This window comes from Nelusetta ayraudi, unplaced genomic scaffold, assembly GCF_046127955.1.
Source record: "Nelusetta ayraudi isolate G7.1 ecotype Tasmania unplaced genomic scaffold, CSIRO-AGI_Nayr_v1 ptg000017l, whole genome shotgun sequence".
NCBI lineage: Eukaryota > Metazoa > Chordata > Actinopteri > Tetraodontiformes > Monacanthidae > Nelusetta > Nelusetta ayraudi.
In genome coordinates this window covers 2,833,920-2,854,692 of record NW_027466067.1, presented here as the reverse complement: position 1 = coordinate 2,854,692, position 20,773 = coordinate 2,833,920, and the positions used below count along the sequence as shown (strand labels likewise).

At 45.3% G+C, this 20,773-nt stretch overlaps 2 protein-coding genes across 2 annotated transcripts; both read right to left on the bottom strand.

Annotated features, from left to right (window-relative positions):
* Positions 1-4,606: 4,606 nt before the first annotated feature.
* LOC142887231 (transcription factor 15-like) lies at positions 4,607-7,783 on the bottom strand. The gene is made up of 2 exons (XM_076024714.1): positions 7,088-7,783; positions 4,607-5,525 (listed from the first exon to the last, which is right to left on the bottom strand). Exons 1-2 carry the CDS (start codon positions 7,586-7,588, stop codon positions 5,463-5,465), a joined length of 564 nt encoding a protein of 187 aa, XP_075880829.1. The 5' UTR covers positions 7,589-7,783; the 3' UTR covers positions 4,607-5,462.
* Positions 7,784-14,740: 6,957 nt separating this feature from the next.
* On the bottom strand, positions 14,741-18,808 carry LOC142887262 (uncharacterized). The gene is made up of 2 exons (XM_076024766.1): positions 18,253-18,808; positions 14,741-16,161 (listed from the first exon to the last, which is right to left on the bottom strand). Exons 1-2 carry the CDS (start codon positions 18,392-18,394, stop codon positions 15,323-15,325), a joined length of 981 nt encoding a protein of 326 aa, XP_075880881.1. The 5' UTR covers positions 18,395-18,808; the 3' UTR covers positions 14,741-15,322.
* Positions 18,809-20,773: the final 1,965 nt, after the last annotated feature.

Genomic DNA, 20,773 nt, shown 5'->3' with positions numbered 1-20,773 from the left:
GGTGAGTCATTAGAGCCCTTGCATGTCACTTTTCAGTGTCTTTTACTTGGAAAGCCATATAAAATAAAAACAACACTTTTATTTTGTTAGTGGATAATAGCCACTGTGGAAGTTTGCCAGTTTCCTTCGCCAGAGCTGTCAGTCAAGGCATGCCATAACATTATTTTGAAAGAGGGTGAAATCGGGCTTCAGATTAGTCACCTTTGACCCCTGCATTAAGGACCACCGCCCCGACCGAGGACCGAGGCAAGACCTTGGAGTTGGAGCCAAGCGGTGAGCAATCACAACCCTCCCCAGATATTGTCTGCACTAATGTCTCAGGTCATTCCAGCACTTCCTCCCACTGCATGTCGGGAGGGAAACAATAGTCCCGGGTGTCCGTCAACACCGTCGGCTCGGCAGAACACACGTCTGCACACAATCCTATAGACATCAGCAGGCGGAGACGGTTCCTTTTCCTACCCCAACTTAAAGGTTACGTGTTGGATGTTTTACAAAAATGGCACGTTTGTCATGAGATCTCAAGTGGCACAAATGTCCTCACTCTCTGGGTACTTTGGTCTCTTACAATGATTTCATGAAATGGAGACTTTTCGAGGGTGTACTCCACCTTTAACCTCAGATAACTGGAAATGTTGAAGTCAAAATGGAATGATGGATGGACACATGGACTAGTTAGGGAATGGAATATGTGCAAAGTTCCACAATCTTAATGAACAGTATTGCAGCAGACACTTGTTAACTAAAAGCCATCACAATAGTTGTTTTACTTATTAATGGAGATTGAAATCAATTGAAAGATATATCTGAGATGTCTGGATTTTGGATTTTGACAATATTTACGGTTGTCATCAAGCTTAATTTTACAGGTCAATACTGACATAGAAAGTGCTTGCAATAGAAACTCTTCTCTGTTAAATCACACATTCACATACATGTTTATTTTACACCCTCAGTTTAAAATAAAACTGATGATGAAGATAGTAGTTCCAGGAAATGAAAAAAATGCAAGTGAACATATAGTTATTCTGCAAACACACACACACACACACACACACACACACACACACACTACTGTGTTTGGCTCAGTGAGTGCTTGTTGGCTGCTGCATAGGATTGGGTTGCTTCCCTACTCTCCCACTCCACCCATCGGTGGAAAACAATCATAAAAATCGGAAGCAGTGGATCCAAGCTCGCCGTCCCATGAAAGAGCCCGCGGAGCATGTCCAACTGCGATCGCCCTTCTCCGCTAGGGTTGACCGAGAGACAGCGAGGCCATGAACGCTGTCAGCGTAGGTGAGATACGGCGCCGCAAAGGTCGGTCCAGCGCTGAGTCTGGTGCAGGCGAACCGAATCGTAATCTTAGCCCTTCCTATTTGCCCCGTGGTGTCCTCCTCTAATGCTTACCAGATGGGGATGAAGATCGGAAAAGTGCCGCTGAGGAAATGACACGTTAATTTATGTTCAGATGAAACCTAACACTGTCCTGCTCAGGGATATCACTGAGTTGCCTGTGAGAGCGGTCTGAGTGGTTTGCTCCATACTGTAACGATTATTGTTTCTCTGGTGTATCTAAAGGATTTTGACACCATAAAAAATCCAACACTGTGCAGTTTTTCTATCTCAAAATGATGTCCAAAATGGTGGTTGATAGGTTAGAAAAAGTGTCAGAAACACAATGTGGTTATCTATCTTAACACAGTATTTTAAATGATGTTCTAAAAAAATATTTTTGTTATGCACCGGCATCTATCTATCTATCTATCTATCTAACCATGGTCAAGCACACTATTGCGATTCTGGGCCAGGAAGTATTACAGTCAGGTGTCAGGTGTAAGTCAGGTGTGCTGTCGACCTTTGCATATGATGAATGTATGAATATATACAATATTTATATTACATACATACCATACATATATTAAATTACATTTATATTACAATTATATATTTACAATTCAAATATAATGAATTGTAAACAATTATTTAAAAACGAGCATATAATTAAATGAAAACACAATTTTTTTTGGACATTGGTATATTTCATTTAGTCTCATGTTCACTTCAGCACCAGAATTTCCCATCCTTGAAGGCCCATTTACATTAGTTACCATTATGTGGTAGCTCGAACCCAGCATATGTTGCAAACAAAAAGTCTGTTGTACAGTCCAAGTTGTGACACGGCACCGTGACACAGAGGTTGGTTCGGCCATTCTTTTTTTCTCCCCACCCAGGACTTGAAACGAGCATCAGCTGAGCGCGGACAACCATCTGGCCATGTCTAAACTGGCACCGACCCAGAGCCCAGGGCCCCGTGGGGAGGGCCTCGGCAGGGTCAAAAACTCAGGCCTTTTCCTTCCTGTGTCTCTATGACATCTTCCTGCCTGGGGGGAGCCTCTGGGAGCCATCCAGCAAGGCTCTGCTGGGGCCTCGGGGCTCTGGCAGCAGCTTCTAATTAGGCTTTAGCGCTGACAGGTGGACAGAAATTGGAGGTTTGGGTTGCTTTAAGCAAGTGTGCAGCTATTCGAGTTGCGGTTTGAGCCCAATAACCTCCTTTAAAAGGACCTCCAGATATGACTTTGGGGTTTATTTGAAACATTCATTCTAGTCCTAGAATTCCTGTGTTATGGTACATGACTACAGTTAATGGAAATGTAGTGGTTGAGTTTTTAATAATGTGATCAAGTGATTAAGAAGCATTTTGTCTTCTGGGCAGAGGTGAAACATGTAGAAGCACGTGGAAGAATGATTTAATTAATTAATTAATTATTTAATTAATTAAATAAATAAATAAATAAATAAATAAATATGGATTGGAACGGGCTAACTGGGTCACCCAGGCTCCGAGTTTTATAACACTCACAACCTCCTGACATGAGCATCAACAGTAATTTACAGGTGTAAACGTAATATTAATCACTCAATGGAAAAAAATTAACTTAACAAGCTCCCCAAATATATGAAATTGTGTTTTACCTTCCTTTTTTGCAAGAAATCACAGAGATAAAAGAGTACTTTAACTCGATTTAGAAGGAAAGTCCCGTTATCATGAGCCTTTTGTATGTTTTTCACTTTCCAATATTCGTGAGTTGAGAGGTTATGCAAGAAAAATATTTGAACGCAGACATTTGTTGCCTCAAATGAAATGTTGGCTTTCTCACAATCTCTGTGATTCTCACACGTCACATTCCGCTGCTCTCTCGCTGTGATGTATAACTTCAGTTCATCGGCAGCTGTGTTTGTCTGGACACAGGGTGCGAGGTGATATTAGCTGTGACTGATCAGCACCACATGTGGCCACAGCCAGGGAGATTTACTACCCAAGTAGACCCATGGCAAAGACCAGCCGCAGAATTTTTGCATTTTCCCGGATACCTGTCCTAAATATCCAGGATTTTTAAAGACAGACCTATTCACGAGAGCAGAGCGAAAGCGGCTTCGCGATCAGCTGCAATCAGGGCCCTGTGCTTGTGACAAGGGCGTGCACCTACAAATGTATTTTTAAAGAGGTGTTTTTCAGCTCCAACACCAAACTTGAGACTCTGCTTCTTCCTGCACATAGCTGGTCCTGTTGGCAAGGCTCCAGTAATGTGCAGCAACCGTTGATGGTCCCCATGAGTAATCATGCGTCACCACAATGGATCCAACAAACACTAATTTGTGTCTTTCCTGTTTTGCCTTTACGTTTTTCCCAGGGTTAACTCTGATGAATGCCTAACAGGCACCTACCACCCTGACGGGGTTTTTTAGAAAGAGCTGGAATGAAACATTTTCTGAGGGACACCGCTGGAGAGGAGATTGATTGCTTCCTCTGGAGAGATTCTTTGGCATAACTCAAAGAAAAACGTGAGCCTTCACTGGAAATCCCCGTGTAGGTTTCCTCTCCTGAGGAGTTAAAGGCAGATGATGCCAGTTAAGTTAAGTGGGTTTTTCCTTTCGTCCCGGTTTCCCTAAATCAAAGGGAACTTTCAATTCATGGGAAAAAAAAACACTAAAATTCAGGTACAAAGAAGGAAATAATAAGAGTTTCTACTGGGTGTTCGCAATGCAAAGTAAGAAAACTGTATCTGTGATGTTAAAGGCTCAAAAACATTTTTAATACACCTTTACACAGGGCGACTAGATAATTTTTTTCATTTGTCTAAATTTGGAGATTACAAAATCTGAAATTTCTGTTGTTCCACACACTTACTGGATGGTTTGAAGTTCAACAGGAAACAGCCTCAATGAATGAAATATTACTGTGATATTGAGTTAATGCAGTGTGTTAAGACCTTGGTAAGAAAGATTCAAATCAATCTGCATGAGTCAGAAATTCAAAAGTTAATTTTCCAATTCCTCTTGAATAACCTCACATGAAGGGAGTGGCCATTAGATAATCGTGAACCAAAACTATGAAGAAAATGTGTTCCTTTGTCTTGCTTTAGGCTAAACTGAATGGTCATTTGCAAAAAGTTCATTCATTGTATTCACAAAACTAATGACACACTTATTTTTCTTTTGTGGTTAAACAGTAAATTCATATTTTCAAAAAAAAAAAGAAGAGCAGATTAAAAACAAAAAAACTGTCTGCGTGAATAAAGCTTTTTTTAAAAAAAAAAACAAAAAAAAATCAGGAGATGCATGTTTGTAAAAAATAAATTTAATTTCAATGTAGATTACAACATGTAATGAAAAATCAAACACAATAGTGTCCAATATGTCCCGTTGCACAAAGCGCAGACTTGGGAGGATGGGGTGCACTGATGTCTCGCTCTGCTGTCGGCATTTTTCATTCATTTTGTTCTCAAGTTCACCTTCCAGAAGTCTTGAGTTTTAGTTTGACAAACGTTTGTCAAATCGTTCCTGTATCCAGAGCAGTGTATCTGGACGGACAACCCCCAAAACATCCCTGTCTCTGATTGATCAGTCTGTCACGTAGACAGTGATGTATGTTAGGAATAATTTCACAAATTTAGGAAAAACAACAGAGTTTGATGAAAGCCAAAAAACAAAACAAACTTTTTTTGACACTTCATAAATTCATCAACTTTTTCAACCAAAACCCTTGATTGTGCTTGGTCTGAATGAGTTGTGCTGGTTCTGATCATATCTTTTTTTTCTTGGCTGACTTTTCATCAGAAACAAAAAAAAATACTGACTCAGAGGAAAAGACATCTTCCAATGAACGATGTTTGGAGGTCATTTTCAAAAGTTCCTTCATGTGTCCATAAATAAGGCAGGCCCCAGACCACGGGGAACAATTGCTCGTATTTTCTTGATTGAAAACATTCTCCTGTGACATGAGCACACAGTGACATACACAATGGATTCACCCTAAGGTATGACACCTTCTGGCCAAGAGACTGTTGAGCCAAACTCCGCTGAAAAAGTCTGAGTCTTGCTGGAACAACTGCTGCGGTGCTGAGATGCTTAAACGGTGGCCCACGGCAGTCTGACCTGAGGAGCTCCCGTCCTGCTCCGAGTCATCGCCGACTTAGCCTCGCGTTGCCTCCGTGCATTTTCACGCAGTCTCGTCTGTCTTTCGCCTGAAAAGGGAGGAAGAAATGGCAGTGGCTGTCAGTTCCAGCATCGTCAGCGAGGGCTTTTGAGAATACCTGATATTTAGTTCAGGTGGTTTGGAGCAGAGCTTCTCAGCGACGACATTGCTGTGCAGAATGAAAATAAGGTACAGCTTCCTTTAAAGGATATGTGCATGAACTGAATGATATGGCTGCTATAAATAAACTAAATCCCAGCACAGACTTTTGAGTGCCAAGACGGACTGAAACGGTCTTTTACACTGGGGACTCCACAGTGTTACAGGACCTCCACAGCTGAACAAATTATCCTCCAATTTGTGCTGATGAGTTGTTGGGAAAATGCAGTTACTGGTAACATTCAGATGTTTAAAAAAAAAAAAAAAAAGATAAGAAATTTGTTTATGGAAATCAAAATTGCCTTTCATTTTGATGGCTAAAATGATTGCAATGCCATGCAAAATAAAGACTGCCTAAACATTCACAGTGATGAATTAGAATGAACCAATTTTATATTGGACTGGTATCTTGTCCACACCTCTCATGTCAGTTTTGATATTTGGATTCAGCAACCCAAGCAGTAAACAGTACACACTCCAGCAAACAAAATGAATAACTGCTAAATTGACTCTTCTTTTCCTTCTTCAGCTTTTCAGATGAAACCCAAATATTTTTTCCAGCAGCTGTCGCCAAGGCACTCTGCGTCCTCAGCTGTGGGTTGTGCCTGCAGATTTAGTGATCTCTAAAGCAGAGGTGGGAAGTAACGAAGTACAAATACTGACTGTACTTAGGTTGATTTTTCCGTTATCTTCATTTTACTGACTTTTTACTTTTACTGAATACACAAACATACTGGTTACATTTGTATTTAAAATATACAACTTCTGTTCAAAGTAATTAACTTATCAATATGTGTTGTTGCATAAAGAGAAACAATTTGAACTATGCTGTTGTGAAATTCAATATAAAAGGATATCATATTTTAGAGGGAGATTATTTTTAAAGCATCTCAGCTTTTGGGTCACTCTTCAGTGCAGAGAAAAATAAAGACGTCGAGAAATAACATTGGGCATAGCTATTAAAAGTGTAAAAATCTAATAATGACTCACTGGTGATAGCTATTCGTGATTACAGTTTGGTTGGTTTGGCAGTTTTGGCAGGTGAAAAAGAGAAAAATATATAGCATTGACAGTGCCAAAGCGTTTTCATTTTTGCAACATTATGAAGAATGTGTTGTTTCATTGATTGCAAAATAAAACATTCATTTTAACTTTGCACTGAAGTATATTTCAGAAGCCGTACTTTTACTTGTGTAAAGGAGTTGGATTAGTACTTTTACCAGAATATTTTTTACACTACTTTTACTTAAGTAGCTATTGAATGCGAATACTCTTGCCACCTCTGGTCTCAAGTCTAAAAAGAAATCCCGCTAACTGGCTCGACACGAGTCTGTGGGGGATCACAATTATGAATGAGCTCCTAAAAGAAGGGAGGAAAAGTTACGTTCATTTAAATAGATGCCAATTTTCTTTCGCGGATGATTTTTTTTTCTTTTTTTTTTCTTTCTTTACCCCTTTGCGCTGGTTGCTGAGGCAGAAGGTGCAGATAGTCCGCGGCTGTTTGCCGCCTCCCTTCACCTCCGCGTACACGGCGCTGAGACACGGCTGGCCGTCCTCCCGGCCGTCGCCCACCACCAGCACGTTGGCCAGGTGCGAGATGTAGCTGGACGCCAGGCGCAGCGTCTCGATCTTGGACAGCTTCCTGTCCACGGGCTCCGTGGGGATGAGCGTCCTCAGCGCCGTGAAGGCCGTGTTGACGTTCTGGGTCCGGTAGCGCTCCCGGGCGTTGGCGGCGTTCCGCTGACGCACCACGCCGCCGCCGCCTCCTCCGCCGCCGGACTCCCGCCTGCAGCCGTCACCGCCCCCTGCGGCGGCTCCGCAGCAGCCGTAGCCCAGGTCGGTGCTGCCGTCGCTCTCGCTGCGGTTCCCCTCCTCGTCGTCAGACATCAAGGTCAGGTCGGCCGGGTAAGAGAAAGGATGCGTGGACACCGGCCTCAGCATGGTGAAAGCCATCCTGTCCCGTGTTGTCGTTGATGTTGTTGTTGTTGTTGTTGTTTCTTTCAAGCGGAGAGCATGCACACTGGAGTCCCGCGTAAAAGTCGCTCTCAGTCCTTTTTTGTTGACTAATCCACGGTTGGGTGAGTCGCTTCTTCCCCCCACAGACGTTGTTGCTCCAGTGTGACGGTGTCGGTATCAGGGAGGCGCTCTTATAACAGCCACAGTAGCAGCTGAGCTGAGAGCAAGAGGAGAGAGGGGTGGAGCACAACACACATATGGAGCCACCATCCTCCCCAAATGTCTTGGTCCTAAAAAGTCTAACTTATCTGCCAAGGTTGCGGACACTTGGGGATCACCCTCACCAAATGACACACAGGCAGGCTTTTTTTTTTTCTTTTCTAAATTTAATGAGCGGGGGAACACAAAGAGGCAAACACTGGCAGGCATTATGCTCAAGTGTCAGGTTGACATTTGGAAAAGTTTGGCCTTGGTGGAAAAGTTCATCGAGTGGCTGGATGACAAAGTTTTTTTTAGGAAAGGTCACTTTTTGCGGAAAATTTCACTTCCTAATAATACCCTGTGTCTCCAGTCTGTTGGTGAAATCCCCAGAAAAGATAACTCCATCATTTTACTTCTCTGGCTTACTCTGCTTTTCAGAAAATAGGTGCTAAAAGACACACACTGTAAATAATCTCTTTGTGATGTCACCATGGGCAATGATACCTGCCTCAGGTTGCCGAAAGCATTCCTCAGCCAGGTCTCTGTTCTGCCGTCTGAGGCCTCACAGCCACCTTATTTTTGTCACTACTTAAACACTTTATGGTCCAACAGGCGTTGGTTTTTTAGCAAGAAGCTAAGACTGAGTGTTTTGTTGGAGGCTGCAAACAGATGGCTAAATATGCTGTATTCTGAAGGTCTATCTGGGTAAAGTTGGTTGGATCGTCACTCTTTAGGATAGGACTCTCGTCTAGGATTAAGAGTAAAGATCTGAAACATCTGTGTAGTTTGGGCCCTTTGAATGGGGAACTGCATCTACTTTAATATTTTTTTGTTGGCTGAAGTGTTAATTAACTAAATGTTAGATTAAAAAAAATAACAGGAGTCTAATTGTAATTTTGCCAACTATGGCTTTAAGCTCCAAGTATAGGACACAAAATTAGCCTAAAGGTTGTTTTTTTGGTTTTTTGTTTTTCAGCAAGAGAAGAAGAACTCGTGCAGCAGTGCTTTACCTTGTCTGAACATGGGCCCCCCTCATGCAATAGCAGTGAATCATTTGGAGCTGCCTCTTCACTGCAGCAGCAGCAGTAATCACATCACTGAGTGGACTGTGCACGCAGCCTCGCAGCCTGGGCTCTCACACACATGAGTGTTTAGTTGCCCAATGTTGCCCAAATGTTGCCCAATTTGAAATATTTGACTTCTACTAACTCAAATGGTGAACACTGGGACAGACACCAACTTTGCAAGAAAACAACTCTCAGTTATCTGAAGCCTCAGCATGCTGTGCACTGTCTTGATTGGCTAAACTGAGAACAAATGTCTGAATCATCAATGACTCCCTTGTAAATCCTCCCTTGTGACCGATGAGAAATAATACTGTAATGCTCATCAAACCGTGTTTTCTCTGACACTCAACCCTTTTCCTATTAAAAACACTACGTCTGAGGTTTTCAGGATTCCACTCCCAGCATTTCCTCGCAGCACTCGGTGGTTTGTTTGGCAGCCTTAACAGTTTAACAGTGTCTTTAGTTTTGATGCAGCTGAATCCATGGTTCCGCAGCACATGAAGGTCTGACATGTTGAGTTGTGCTTTGGCAAGGCTGTGTGCACCGTGAGGATAAAATCGGAGGCAGACTGGGAGGGTTTATGGTGAGGTATGGCTGAGGGTGTCAAGGGGTCTGTGGTGACTCGGAGCCTCGCAGACGTCTTGTGGAGGTCAGCACTTTGGAATTTCCTTCCCAGCAGTCTGCACCAGTTGTGCCAGTGAAGCCAAAGTGTCCCCACGCTTTGGTGTCACAACAGTCGACTGAAAGGTCGCACAATTTGGTTTAATTGAACATTTATTCAGTGATATATTAATATGTAGCTAAGGCAGTAACTCAAACGTAGTTTTAGCTACCTGCTAGCAAAGATGCTTCAAGTGTGTTGTTTTTCTTCCACATACTTGTACAGAAAAAATGTCAGAGGGCTGAAGTATAACCTCGTGGTTGGGTGTCGTCACTAACCTGGAAGAGGCATCAGCGATAGATACGTCCCCTTTGTGACATCACACAGAGATCATTTGTGGAGCAAGGCAATAAACTCACAGAATACTGCGAGAAAAGAAACACTGGAGTGAATTTTGCTTCATTTGGGGCCTCTAAATGTTTGAAATTGGTCAATTGGCCTTTAAGAAAACACAATCAACTCTGTCAAAGCCAGTGTGATTGTTTCACGGTGACAACTCAGTTGGAGCTGATTGCAGCAGAAACAGAAAAGGCGCAGTTGTGGGTGCAAAATGTTTGTGCTTGTTTACAGCGGAGGCAGTGAACTGGCTTCATTCGCGGTATAAGTGCACAGGAATAAACAGAGCAACTGAAGAAACACAGCATGGACAGAGCTGACAGTGATATTTTTAAATTATTCAACGTGATCACTGCTGTGATTATTGCGCCAAGCAGCCGTGGACAATGTGTAGGTGTGACTCGTGTCCTCGGAGGGCCGATGTGTTCGGTGGCCCCGACAGTTGCCCCGTTTCAGTTTGTCTAATGGGTTAAGTGCTGCGGGTAAATAAACACTCAGCAGATGCTGGAGGTGATCAGGCCTGAACTTTCTCCGCGTGGAGCAGCCAAATGGCTTCCAGATTGACCAGCGCTGCTGGAAGGGGAGGGGCCCGGCCGTGCCGCGGCCAGGGTGTCATCAAAGGGTGTGTTTTTACAAACACAACCCCTCGACACATCAAACCGGGCCGCCGTCGGCCCCTGGACCCCGGCTCAGCTGCACCAACAACGGCGACCTGTGCCGAACCTGGTTCCACTCATAAAGCGGGGCACCACAGTGTTTTAGCACGCAACACGACCCCGCTGCCCCACCCCCACCCCCGCCCCCCTCCAACACCACCCTCCTCGACACAGTTTGGAACCGTAAATACTCGGGGCCCACACCACACACCCCCTCCGACCCCCCAAATCCACCAAACCCTCCTTTTACCCCCCTGCACCAACCTAAAGGAATGCCATTAAATGCCTGTTGAGGTGGTCGGGGCGTTAATGAAGTGTGTGAGGTGGGAGGGTCGCTGGTCGGGGCCGATGAGGGAGCGCTGCGTGTTGGGAAGTAGGTATTGTCAAATGACAAATATATGTTGGTTTCTGCATATTTTCCTCATTAAAAAAACAAAACACTAAAACTCTTTCACAACTGGCAAAATGAGTGCCAATTCTTAATAGAATTGGTTGATTTCGGTCTGACATGCTGTGTACAGTAACATTAAAGATCAGACTGAAAGATTGATGCAGGATTTGGTATTGGTAAGAACACATGGGCACTCGTGGTAAACATGTTGCTACTCCCCCCATGCAGCAACTCATTAGTCTCCTTGTACCAGCTAATAGTACCTAAGGAACACTTCCATGTCGTGTGTTCATCTTCTTTTCATCCTTTACTATGTGTGTGCATTACTGACACACTCGCTCCTCTAAAGTACCTTAAGAGCCAAAGTACCTTTAGCCTCCATATTTTTATGGCAGTGACTGCAGGTTGTGGCGTCACCGAGGGGCTCAGCACACCAACACCACTCAACACCAACAGCTTGAAGTTAAAGGTGCAAAAGCTCCGGAAGCTTCATTTAACATGTAGCGATAGAATGAAAAACAGATCATTTACAATCATCCAACGTTTCTACACCTATAGGCAATATGTCATTGTAACAAATGCTTTGAATGATAATTCATATACGATTTGCAAAGATAATTCTTTTGCAGAATCGTCTTGACTTGAGTTTTCACTTTTGATATCTGACCTCCATAATAACGCACCCGACGTGGCGCTGCTTAATTTGAACCACACGTGACGAGCGCGGAAAATAAGCAGATCCCTTCCCTGACTACAAGCAATGCCAGAAAAAGTCAAGACGCTGCACGTTTTCGGAAACGCATGCAGAGAGCGCACTGCCCCTCTCGCACACACTCAGCGTGGAGACGGCGAGCGGAGGAGCGGAGGAGCGGAGGAGCGCTCCTCGTCTGCTGGGAAAAGCTGCACTCAGATAACTTGACTCATCGGAAACAGCTGCACTGGAGAGAAAAGTGTCTCCTCCTAACAGCCAGCTGCACGCTGCTGCAGCCATAACTTATCCCTGCGTGCGTGCATGTGTGTGTGTGTGTGTGTGTGTGTGTGTGTGTGTGTGTGTGTGTTTACAGAAACTACGTGTCTGATGCAATTTTTTTCTTTTCCTGGAACAACTATCTTCCACCGACAACTTTCTTTTTTTTACCTGTTGTGACCAGTTTTACTTTAAATTGAAAAAATAAGATAAGGACCTATGTGAATGTGTGATTTAAAGTCACAAATGTGACTTCAATATAATTTCATGTGTGGGTTTCTGTCTGAAATCTAAAATGAATTTTCAGATTTTGTTAAAATTGATGAAATAATAAATCGAATTATTTAACAATCTTTTTAAATGCACCACTTTGGGATTGATGCAAAATTCTGTCTCCAGTGTAAGTCAATTAAAAGTTATGCCTCTAAATGACAGTGAAACAAAAACTAAAGAAGTAGATATGTTTAAAAAGATACAAAAGATTACTTTTTAAAATGTTCCTCAATGAAATTTTTACAGTCGCAGTGACTTTGTTATTATTATTATCATTATTATTATTATTGTGGAGTCCTTATTGTCTGTCTCGCAGTCACTCGCAGTCCACCCGGCGTCCCTGTGATCCGTCTTCTCTGGTAAATAAGTAAAGAGCAGGTGTTTGTCACGCAGACGAAGGCGAAGCTACTGTAAACGCTCCTCCTCCCCGAGTTCAGCGGCAACTGTGTTTACTTTCATTTAACCCTCGCCGTGACCTCAGATAAGACTCGACCCTGGTGCGGTCCCACCGGCCTTCGCTCTCGACCTTCTCCTGCTCTTGTTCCACCCAAAAACACTCATCGTCTTTCAGTGGTCCCCCACGACAGGCTGAGCACTGGGGACAGGTGGGATAGTGTGTCCGTCAGAACACAGTCTCCACTCGCTTATGGTGACTCAACTTGATTCATTTTTCATTTAAGGCTGCCAAAATGAGTGTTTGCGTGCTTTTTTTGTGTGTTTTGTTTTTTTTAAAAAATTAAAAGACTCTCAAAGATTGCTCCCAAACTGCCAATAAAAAAACTGTCATCATCATTGGAGCAAATCATGTTATCATGTTCCACCCAAGAGCAGCTGAAGGTAACATCCGAGCTAAAATAAACACTCTTTATGAGCCCAAATAGCCCAAAGAGGCAGGTGTTCCCTGATCCTGGGGCTGACGAACCAGTCTGTCATCATCTCCCCGAGGATTCGCACGGTCCACCCTCCTCCCAGTAGATGCATTGCAGGAAGTCAACTCACACGCAATGATTCTTCTGGAGGAGCCCGCCGCTGCCTTTAATGTGCACCGGGCCGGGCTGGACGTCCCTCCGGCTCACGTCTGTCGGCTTCCTCCACAGTCACCTGGGACCTGACGGGGCGGGGGGTCAGGAGAGTTTATCGCAGCGGAGAAATCTACAAGTTGGCCGTAAAACCTTGTCTGACACGATGTAAGGGACGCGGCTCGCCGCCTGATAAGGGAGGCTATAAAAAGACTCATCCGTTTGGCCCCAAGTCGCCGCGCTCGCTGCGGACGCGGCAGATCACATCCTCCGCGCTGATTGGCGAGCGGTGTCGACCTTCTCCCTTTTGTCTGCAGCCCAACGTCGGTATCCGCAGACATGTACGAGGAGAGCAGGATGGTGCTATTCTTCTCAGAGTCTGGGGCCTGAAGCCCAATTTGTTCCGATGGTCGCTTATTGGTGATTGGATTGAATTCTTTCCAACTGAGAGATCAAATTGAAAAATAAAATAATTAATTATTTATGTGGAAATATTGATTACCCTCATTTCATTTTATTAAAAAATAATGACAAATTCTATAACATATATATCTATCATATATAGATGTAGATATATATAGATATTTATATATATTTCAATACCCACTTCTTCCTGAACTCAGAACTGCTGGAGGCTATCCTAGCTGTCAAAGGTATATATATATATATATAGATATGTATGTATATTTATTATACATATATATGCATATGTGTATATAAACACACACACACACACACACACACACACACACACACACACACACACACACATAAATCTTTAAGCATTGCTACCTGCCTGACAGTTTGTGGCTTATTTTTTTGTCACAACAGCAAAATGAGCAAATGTAAACAGCCAGCATGCAGACACATGAATATTGTTTGTTTTGCTGGTGGCCCCTCGCTCTGAATTTAGCCACATCCAGTCTCCGGTCTCTTTAGTGACATACTTGTTCTCCCAGGGGAGCTTGGTGGCCGGGGTTCCACCACCAACTCAGCCCTGTCTGGTCTGGACCAGTGCCGCAGTTCTCATGACACCTGACCCAGATCACATCCTGTGGTCAGGCCGCAGTGCAGCGCTGCGCCGTGATGCGCTAGTGAGTGATATCCCAACATGGCAGGTTGCGAAGACGGAGGGACGCGAGCCTGACTGCTGCTGCTGCACACACACAGTTTGGTGGAGTTTTAACTTGCTAAGACCGCCGTTTTCAGCAAGACTTACCATGTGTCAAGGGCGACGTGCTCCGTCATGGGAGGTTAACGCTCGTGAATGAGAGGGTGCCCTCTGCTGCACAGGGACAGAACTGCATTGATGGAAAATTCGATATGACTGGGCGTTGAACAATGCAATCATGGAATATCGCAGGTTGTCTTCCAACCTATTTAGATTTGTTTTGCAATAAAAGTTGTTGCGGGATAGGAAAACTATTCACACTCTATACATTTCCCAAAATGAATATGGTTTATGTCTAATTAAATTATAGAAAGGAACAGTTCAAAACATTTCTGGCTTGCTAACAAAACTGGCTGTCCATTGAAGTCAATCAATTACTGCTTAATTCTATGAAACAAGAGTCATGGTTTATTTCCAGTAAGTTTTATTGTCATCACCAAATTGATCAGACAGAGAAATGGTGTGTTCCAACATATTTTGGCTTTTGTTTTAAACAAATCCAAGATTGACCAATATTTCTAATAAAACAATGTCAAATTCACCATCCGTCAACAAAAAGAAATCAATAAATAATCTTTAAAATTTGGCAAATAAATAGTTAAATAAATTAATAAATACACAATCATCATCAATATTATTATTAATATTATTATTATCACAAAGAATAAGAAATGTTTGAGGTAAATTAGGATTTAGCTGGCATATAAAATAACACTGTAAATTATTGCAATTTAATTTATAAAAAAGAAGAATATAAAATACTTTACATTTGTGATCAACACTGACATTTTTTTTTTTTTTTTTACATAATTCCTGAAAAGGTCAAAGTGAGATTATTGCTCATCAAAAGGCGGTGGGGGGATTATGATGCATGCACGGCAGCGGCCTGAGTGAAGTGAAGCGCCAAGTTTCTTTTGTTTTCCCTCTGACTTTGTTGTTCCCAACCCGATAAAAACATCAGTCAATCAAAAGAAGAAAAACGAGCTTCCTCAGTCGTCGGAGCTGCACTCGTCCTCGTGGGGCCCCTTGAAGCAGGCCGACTCGTAGTGCTTGTTCAGGTAGGACTTGAGCGCGAAGCTCTTGTGGCAGCGCTCGCACGAGTGGTGCTTGAAGGCCGAGTGTGTCTGCATGTGGGCGCGCAGGTTGGAGCGGTCGGCGAAGGCCTTGCCGCAGTGGGCGCAGGCGAAGGGCTTCTCGCCCGTGTGCGACCTCATGTGGCCCTGCAGCAGCCACGGCCGGCTGAAGGCCTTGCCGCACACCTCGCACTCGTGCTTGAGGTCGTGGGTCAGCATGTGCATGGCCAGCGCCGGCATGGACACATACACTTTGTGGCAGGTGGGGCACTTGCGGGCCTGCTGACTGTCCAGGCTGCGGTGGGTCTGCTTGTGTCGGCTCAGGTTGGACGAGGTGGCGTAGGACTTGCCGCACTCGGAGCAGGCGTGGCGGCCCCGCGGCTTCCCCTCGTCGGGGCTGCAGTCGGCCGAGCCCGCCCCCGAGCCGCTGCCGCCGCTGCTGCTGTCCGACTGGCTGCTCGCTTTGCGGGGCCGCCGCTGCTGCTGCCGCAACCGGCGGCGGCGGTGGGAGCTGGAGCGTCCGTCCGAGTGCAGGAAAGAATCGATGGCGCATGTTTCCAGGTCGCCGCTGGCGTCCGACTCGGCGGCAGCGCTGGAAGCCGGGCTGTCCGGGTCCTCCGTGTCGTGGTCGGAGAACTCCTCGCCCGCACTGCCGCCCGGGGAACACAGGGGCCCCGCGGAGAGCCCGGTTGGCTCATGGCTGGACTCCTTTGTGCTCTGCAACACCGATGGGATGATGTAATCCTGAATGTAGCCTGGAGGAGAGGCGGGGGGTGAAAAAAAATACATTCGTTGGAGGAGATTTTCATCTTATCAATGGATGGAACATCTTAATAACCTCTGAAGGAAAGTGCTCTCCAGGCCCAAACGTTCAATCAATACGGAACCTACGCAGGAAGCTATTTGTAAGTGCCAGGTTCAGCAAGCTTTTGGGGATGAAATATTAATGAGTGCCGAGTTCTGCCCCAATCAATATATCCGATGGCTCCAACAAGTGCCCTCGGAAGAAGGAGGGTGGAAGGAAAAGAAAAAAAAAAGAAAGAAGAGAAAGCGGCTGAGTCGCAGTCAAACACAATGTGCTGACTCTGGCGCCGGACAAACACACAGCGATAGTTTGGCTCCGGATCGATCCACCTGTCGCTGCCTCGCCACAGCACAAACAGCAGAGCCCTTCCAGTGTGTGTGTGTGTGTGTGTGTGTGTGTGTGTGTGTGTGTGTGTGAGAGAGACCAAAGCGGCAAAATCCCCTCAATCACTAAATCATTTTAATCAGATCATTCCCCATCTGTGCTGTTTTTTCTCTTTTTTTCTCTCTCTCTCTCATTCATGAGCGTAGTGGGAGGAAGGTTGAGTGACAGGTGGGGCGACTGCGATTTGGCAAAAAAAAAAAAAAGTGGGGGGGGCTAAAAAGAGGGAGGGGGTCCCGGGGTGTGTGTCTGTGTGTGTGTGTGTGTGTAGGTTGGGGGGGTGTTGTCTGATCTTGACAGCAGTCAATGGTATATTGAGCCCATTCACCCTCCCCGCTCTCATACACACTCACACACACTCACACACACACGCGCTTGCGGTGCCACACAAAGGGAAGCAGACAGCTGGCATCCTAAATCTGGGGGACAAACGATTCAAGTCGAACACAAGATGTGTGATGCTGCTGCCGGTGGGTGGGTGGGAGGCTCAAAGCCGCACATTTCTTTGGATGTTTTCAGAGCCCACACACACACACACACACACACACACACACACACACACACGGACCAGCACACACACACGCATAGCATATTGTCTTGGAAAAAAAAAAAAAGCCGTGGATGATGAAAACCCCACAGTCTGTCTGTCTGTCTGTCTGTCTGTCTGTCCTTACTGTCTGTCTGCCGCCGCCGCGCCGACGATCACGTTGCACTTTATTGAATTACCTGCAGCACTCTGTGTTTTCCAGTCAATACCCCCCCCCCCCACTTCCCTAACCCCCCCAGCTTCCCCCCCCTCCTCTAAGAACCCTGTTCCATCACCTCCGCCGCCGCTCCTCGTATGGATTGTGTTGCTGCAATCCTACCCCCCGTGGCTATCTGACATCCTGCAGGATCGGATGGGGGAGAGATGGAGAGATGATGGACGACGGCGGCGGCGGAGGTGGTGTCGGGGGGGGCGGGGGGGGTGCAGTGGGGGTTGGTGGACGGATGGATGATGATAAGAGGAGAGACTCAAGGACGACCGCACCGTCTAAGGACAACACGCTCCCATGTGGCTATCTGCTTTCTGCTCTCTGCTTCCCGTTGGATCTGACAAAGGCTTGCGTCAGACCGACGTGCACGTGCACGTTTGCGTGTGTGTGTGTGTGAGTGGTGGGTGGGTGGGGGGGATACATGTATATCTCATCATTCATGTACACAACAGTATTAAAGCCAAACGCTGCTGCTGCTGCTGCTGCTGTAGCTGTAGCTGCTGTAGCTGCTGCTGATGATGCTGTGATCTGGTTTGGAGTATTAAGCAGATTGAGCCGGCGTGACCTGAATACTATTTAGCATCCTGCGAGTTGGAAAACAAAAGTCCTGATGGAATACGCATGGTGTGTGTGTGTGTGTGTGTGTGTGTGTGTGTGTGTGTGTGTGTGTGTGGTTGCCGGAGGAGTGGGGGGGGGGGGGGGGGGGGGTGCTGAGAAGGATTTTCAAGGGGGTCATCATCCGGGAGCGATTAGGGTTCAGCGACACAACAGCAAAAGGCTTTTGTTATTGCGAAGGCTGCCGACCGACCGGCCGACCGGATGATGGACGGATGGACGTACGGAGGAGCAGAGACGGCGAGTGTGCAAGCGCACGTGCAGAAAGTTTAGAAAGGACGTGGACTCACCGTTCTCACTCAGACGCACGGCCAGGTTGGTGGCCGACTCTGCGATGGCATGTGTCACCGAGCGCGGGTCGTCCCAGTGCTGCTGGTACTGGTGGTAGACGTCATGAACCTTCGGCTGCTTCACCAGGAAGGATCGCGGCATGTTTGGGTTCTCTTAATATATATATATATATGTATATATATATATATATTTGGATGAAATTCGAAAAATGATGCTAGATTGTCCTATAAAAAAATAAAAAATAAATAAAATACAAAAAAAAGAGTCACTCAAGGTTTCCCTGGATGGCCTTTTGTTGTAACAGGCCAAAAGAGGTAGATTAAAAAAAGAGAAGAGAAGAGCTGCAAAAGTCCCGTCCCGGGGATGTTTTAGAGCCAGAGGGGGAAGATGAAGTGTAGCGAAAGTGCAGTACAGAGAGAGACGGAGAGAGAGAGAGAGAGAGAGAGAGAGAGAGAGAGAGGGGACAGGGAGGATGGAGAGGAGGGAGAGGCAGAGGCAGGCGGAGAGAGAGAGAGAGAGAGAGAGAGAGAGAGAGAGAGAGCAAGAGCGAGAGAGACGGCTGGACTAGCTGAGCTCAGCACTACTGCAGCCTTTTATATGTGGGGCACGAGCCCCCAAAGATCAGGTGGTGCTTTGGAAGAGGGAGCTGCTTAGCATTAATCCATCAAACATCCCCGGGGACACACATCAAATTACCACGAGCCGTCTGTGCTTCTCCCCACACGCACGCACGCACGCACGCACTTGCGCGTGCAGACACACACACACACACACACACTCGCAGGCAGCAGTCACCTCCTCCCACATCCTCCTCCTCCTCCTCCATCCTTTCACCCCTCCGTCTCTGGCCCTCCTCCTCCTCCTCCCCCTCCCTCCACCTCTCTCCCAGGGAAGCGGAGCAGACAATAGTGGCGCAGGGAGCACGTGGGTGACACTACACACAACATCTTGTCCTCCATTGTCTCTCAATGAAGTAGCTAACACAATTTATGCTGCCCCCCCCCTCCCTCCGCAACCAGACTCACACCCTTCCTCCTCCCCACGCACACTCACCCACTCGCCACCGCCGACTCCTCCACCACCTGATTTTTCATCATCAGCTCGTTCCTCGCGCGTACAAATGGCCCCGCAGAATGTGGATTGAGCCGCGCTCATCGAATTTGGATCAGTGTCAGCCGCAGCGTACGCGGGATGCATGAAGGAATCTGATGCCTGCAGGAAGTCAATCACGGCGTCCCCTGGGCTTTTGCTGGCTCTCCGTTAAGCCCATTCCTTTTCTTTCTTTTTTTGTCAAGACACTTCCGTTTGTTCTGAACAAATGCTCGGTTCTCACGCGCGCGTTTGCAACGGCGGTGAAGTTGCGCCGAAAAAAGCTCCTACAGGTGTTTCAGAGACGTCCCACATTTGTCACAACAAGCCTCTTGAATTTATGTTTTCACTCCAAAGTCACTCCTCTTTTCTGTCAGCCACGAGTTTATGACTGACTGTAGCAATGCGGTAATGGTTATATGCACTGATTTTGGGTGCACTGCAGAGGATCACACAATCAGAAATCTGCAGGAGTGCAGGATCACAGCAGTCGATAACTAGTTGCTATCTGACATCACCGTTCAGGGATGAACCAGCTTCACCTCCAGCAGGGACATCATTAACATCAATTATGCACTGATGGTTTACTATTTAGCAATAATCCAATTTATGATTGATCATTTATGATGACTTGATCAATAATCCGGTATTTTTTTTTATGACAGATGGAAGCTAACTATTGCTAATGGTTTTTTCATGGAACTGGTTTTCAACTGGAATCTATAACAATGTCTGTGACACACATCTTTGAATTTCTGCTTAGAGCTTTATATAAAGTCGTTAAAGTGCATTCAATTAAAATTTAGGAATTAGGATAATTCCAAGAAAATAACAGATATCTGAGATAACTGATATCGTGGAACATATGGCTTGATATATTGTTGTTATATCTGTTAAAGGGCCTACATTCTTCCCCCATTCAGATTTTTCCACTAAATTCCATTGCACAAGTGGTTTTATCAGAAGTCTCTCTCGAGTTCCAGAAAACAGCACATTCTGTACTTTACAAAAACACTTTTGGTTTTCGTTTTAGCTTCCTGCCCCTAATAAATAAATAAATAATGGCTTGTTGCACTTTCCACTTACTTGGAAAGAGCGTAAAACACAGCAACCAAGCAGAAGCCAGTTGTTACTATTCTAATAAAGTGGTAAACTGATTTTTTTTTTTACATAATAAAATAATGCATTTGTCATGAAGTTATTTGATATGTGATTCTGGAAAAAAATAGGAGGACACAGGACCTTCCGTATAAACTACAAATCACAAATTGCTATTAAAATATCCATTATTGTTTATCTACAAAAAAAGGACCTCTCAAACTTTTTTTTAAAATGTAATTAAAGCCTCCGTTCGAACTGCCAGTTTAACATTTCCATTTTCATCTCCATCCTCTGTGCGTCCCTGGCAGGTTTATGTCTCTCTGTAGGGCC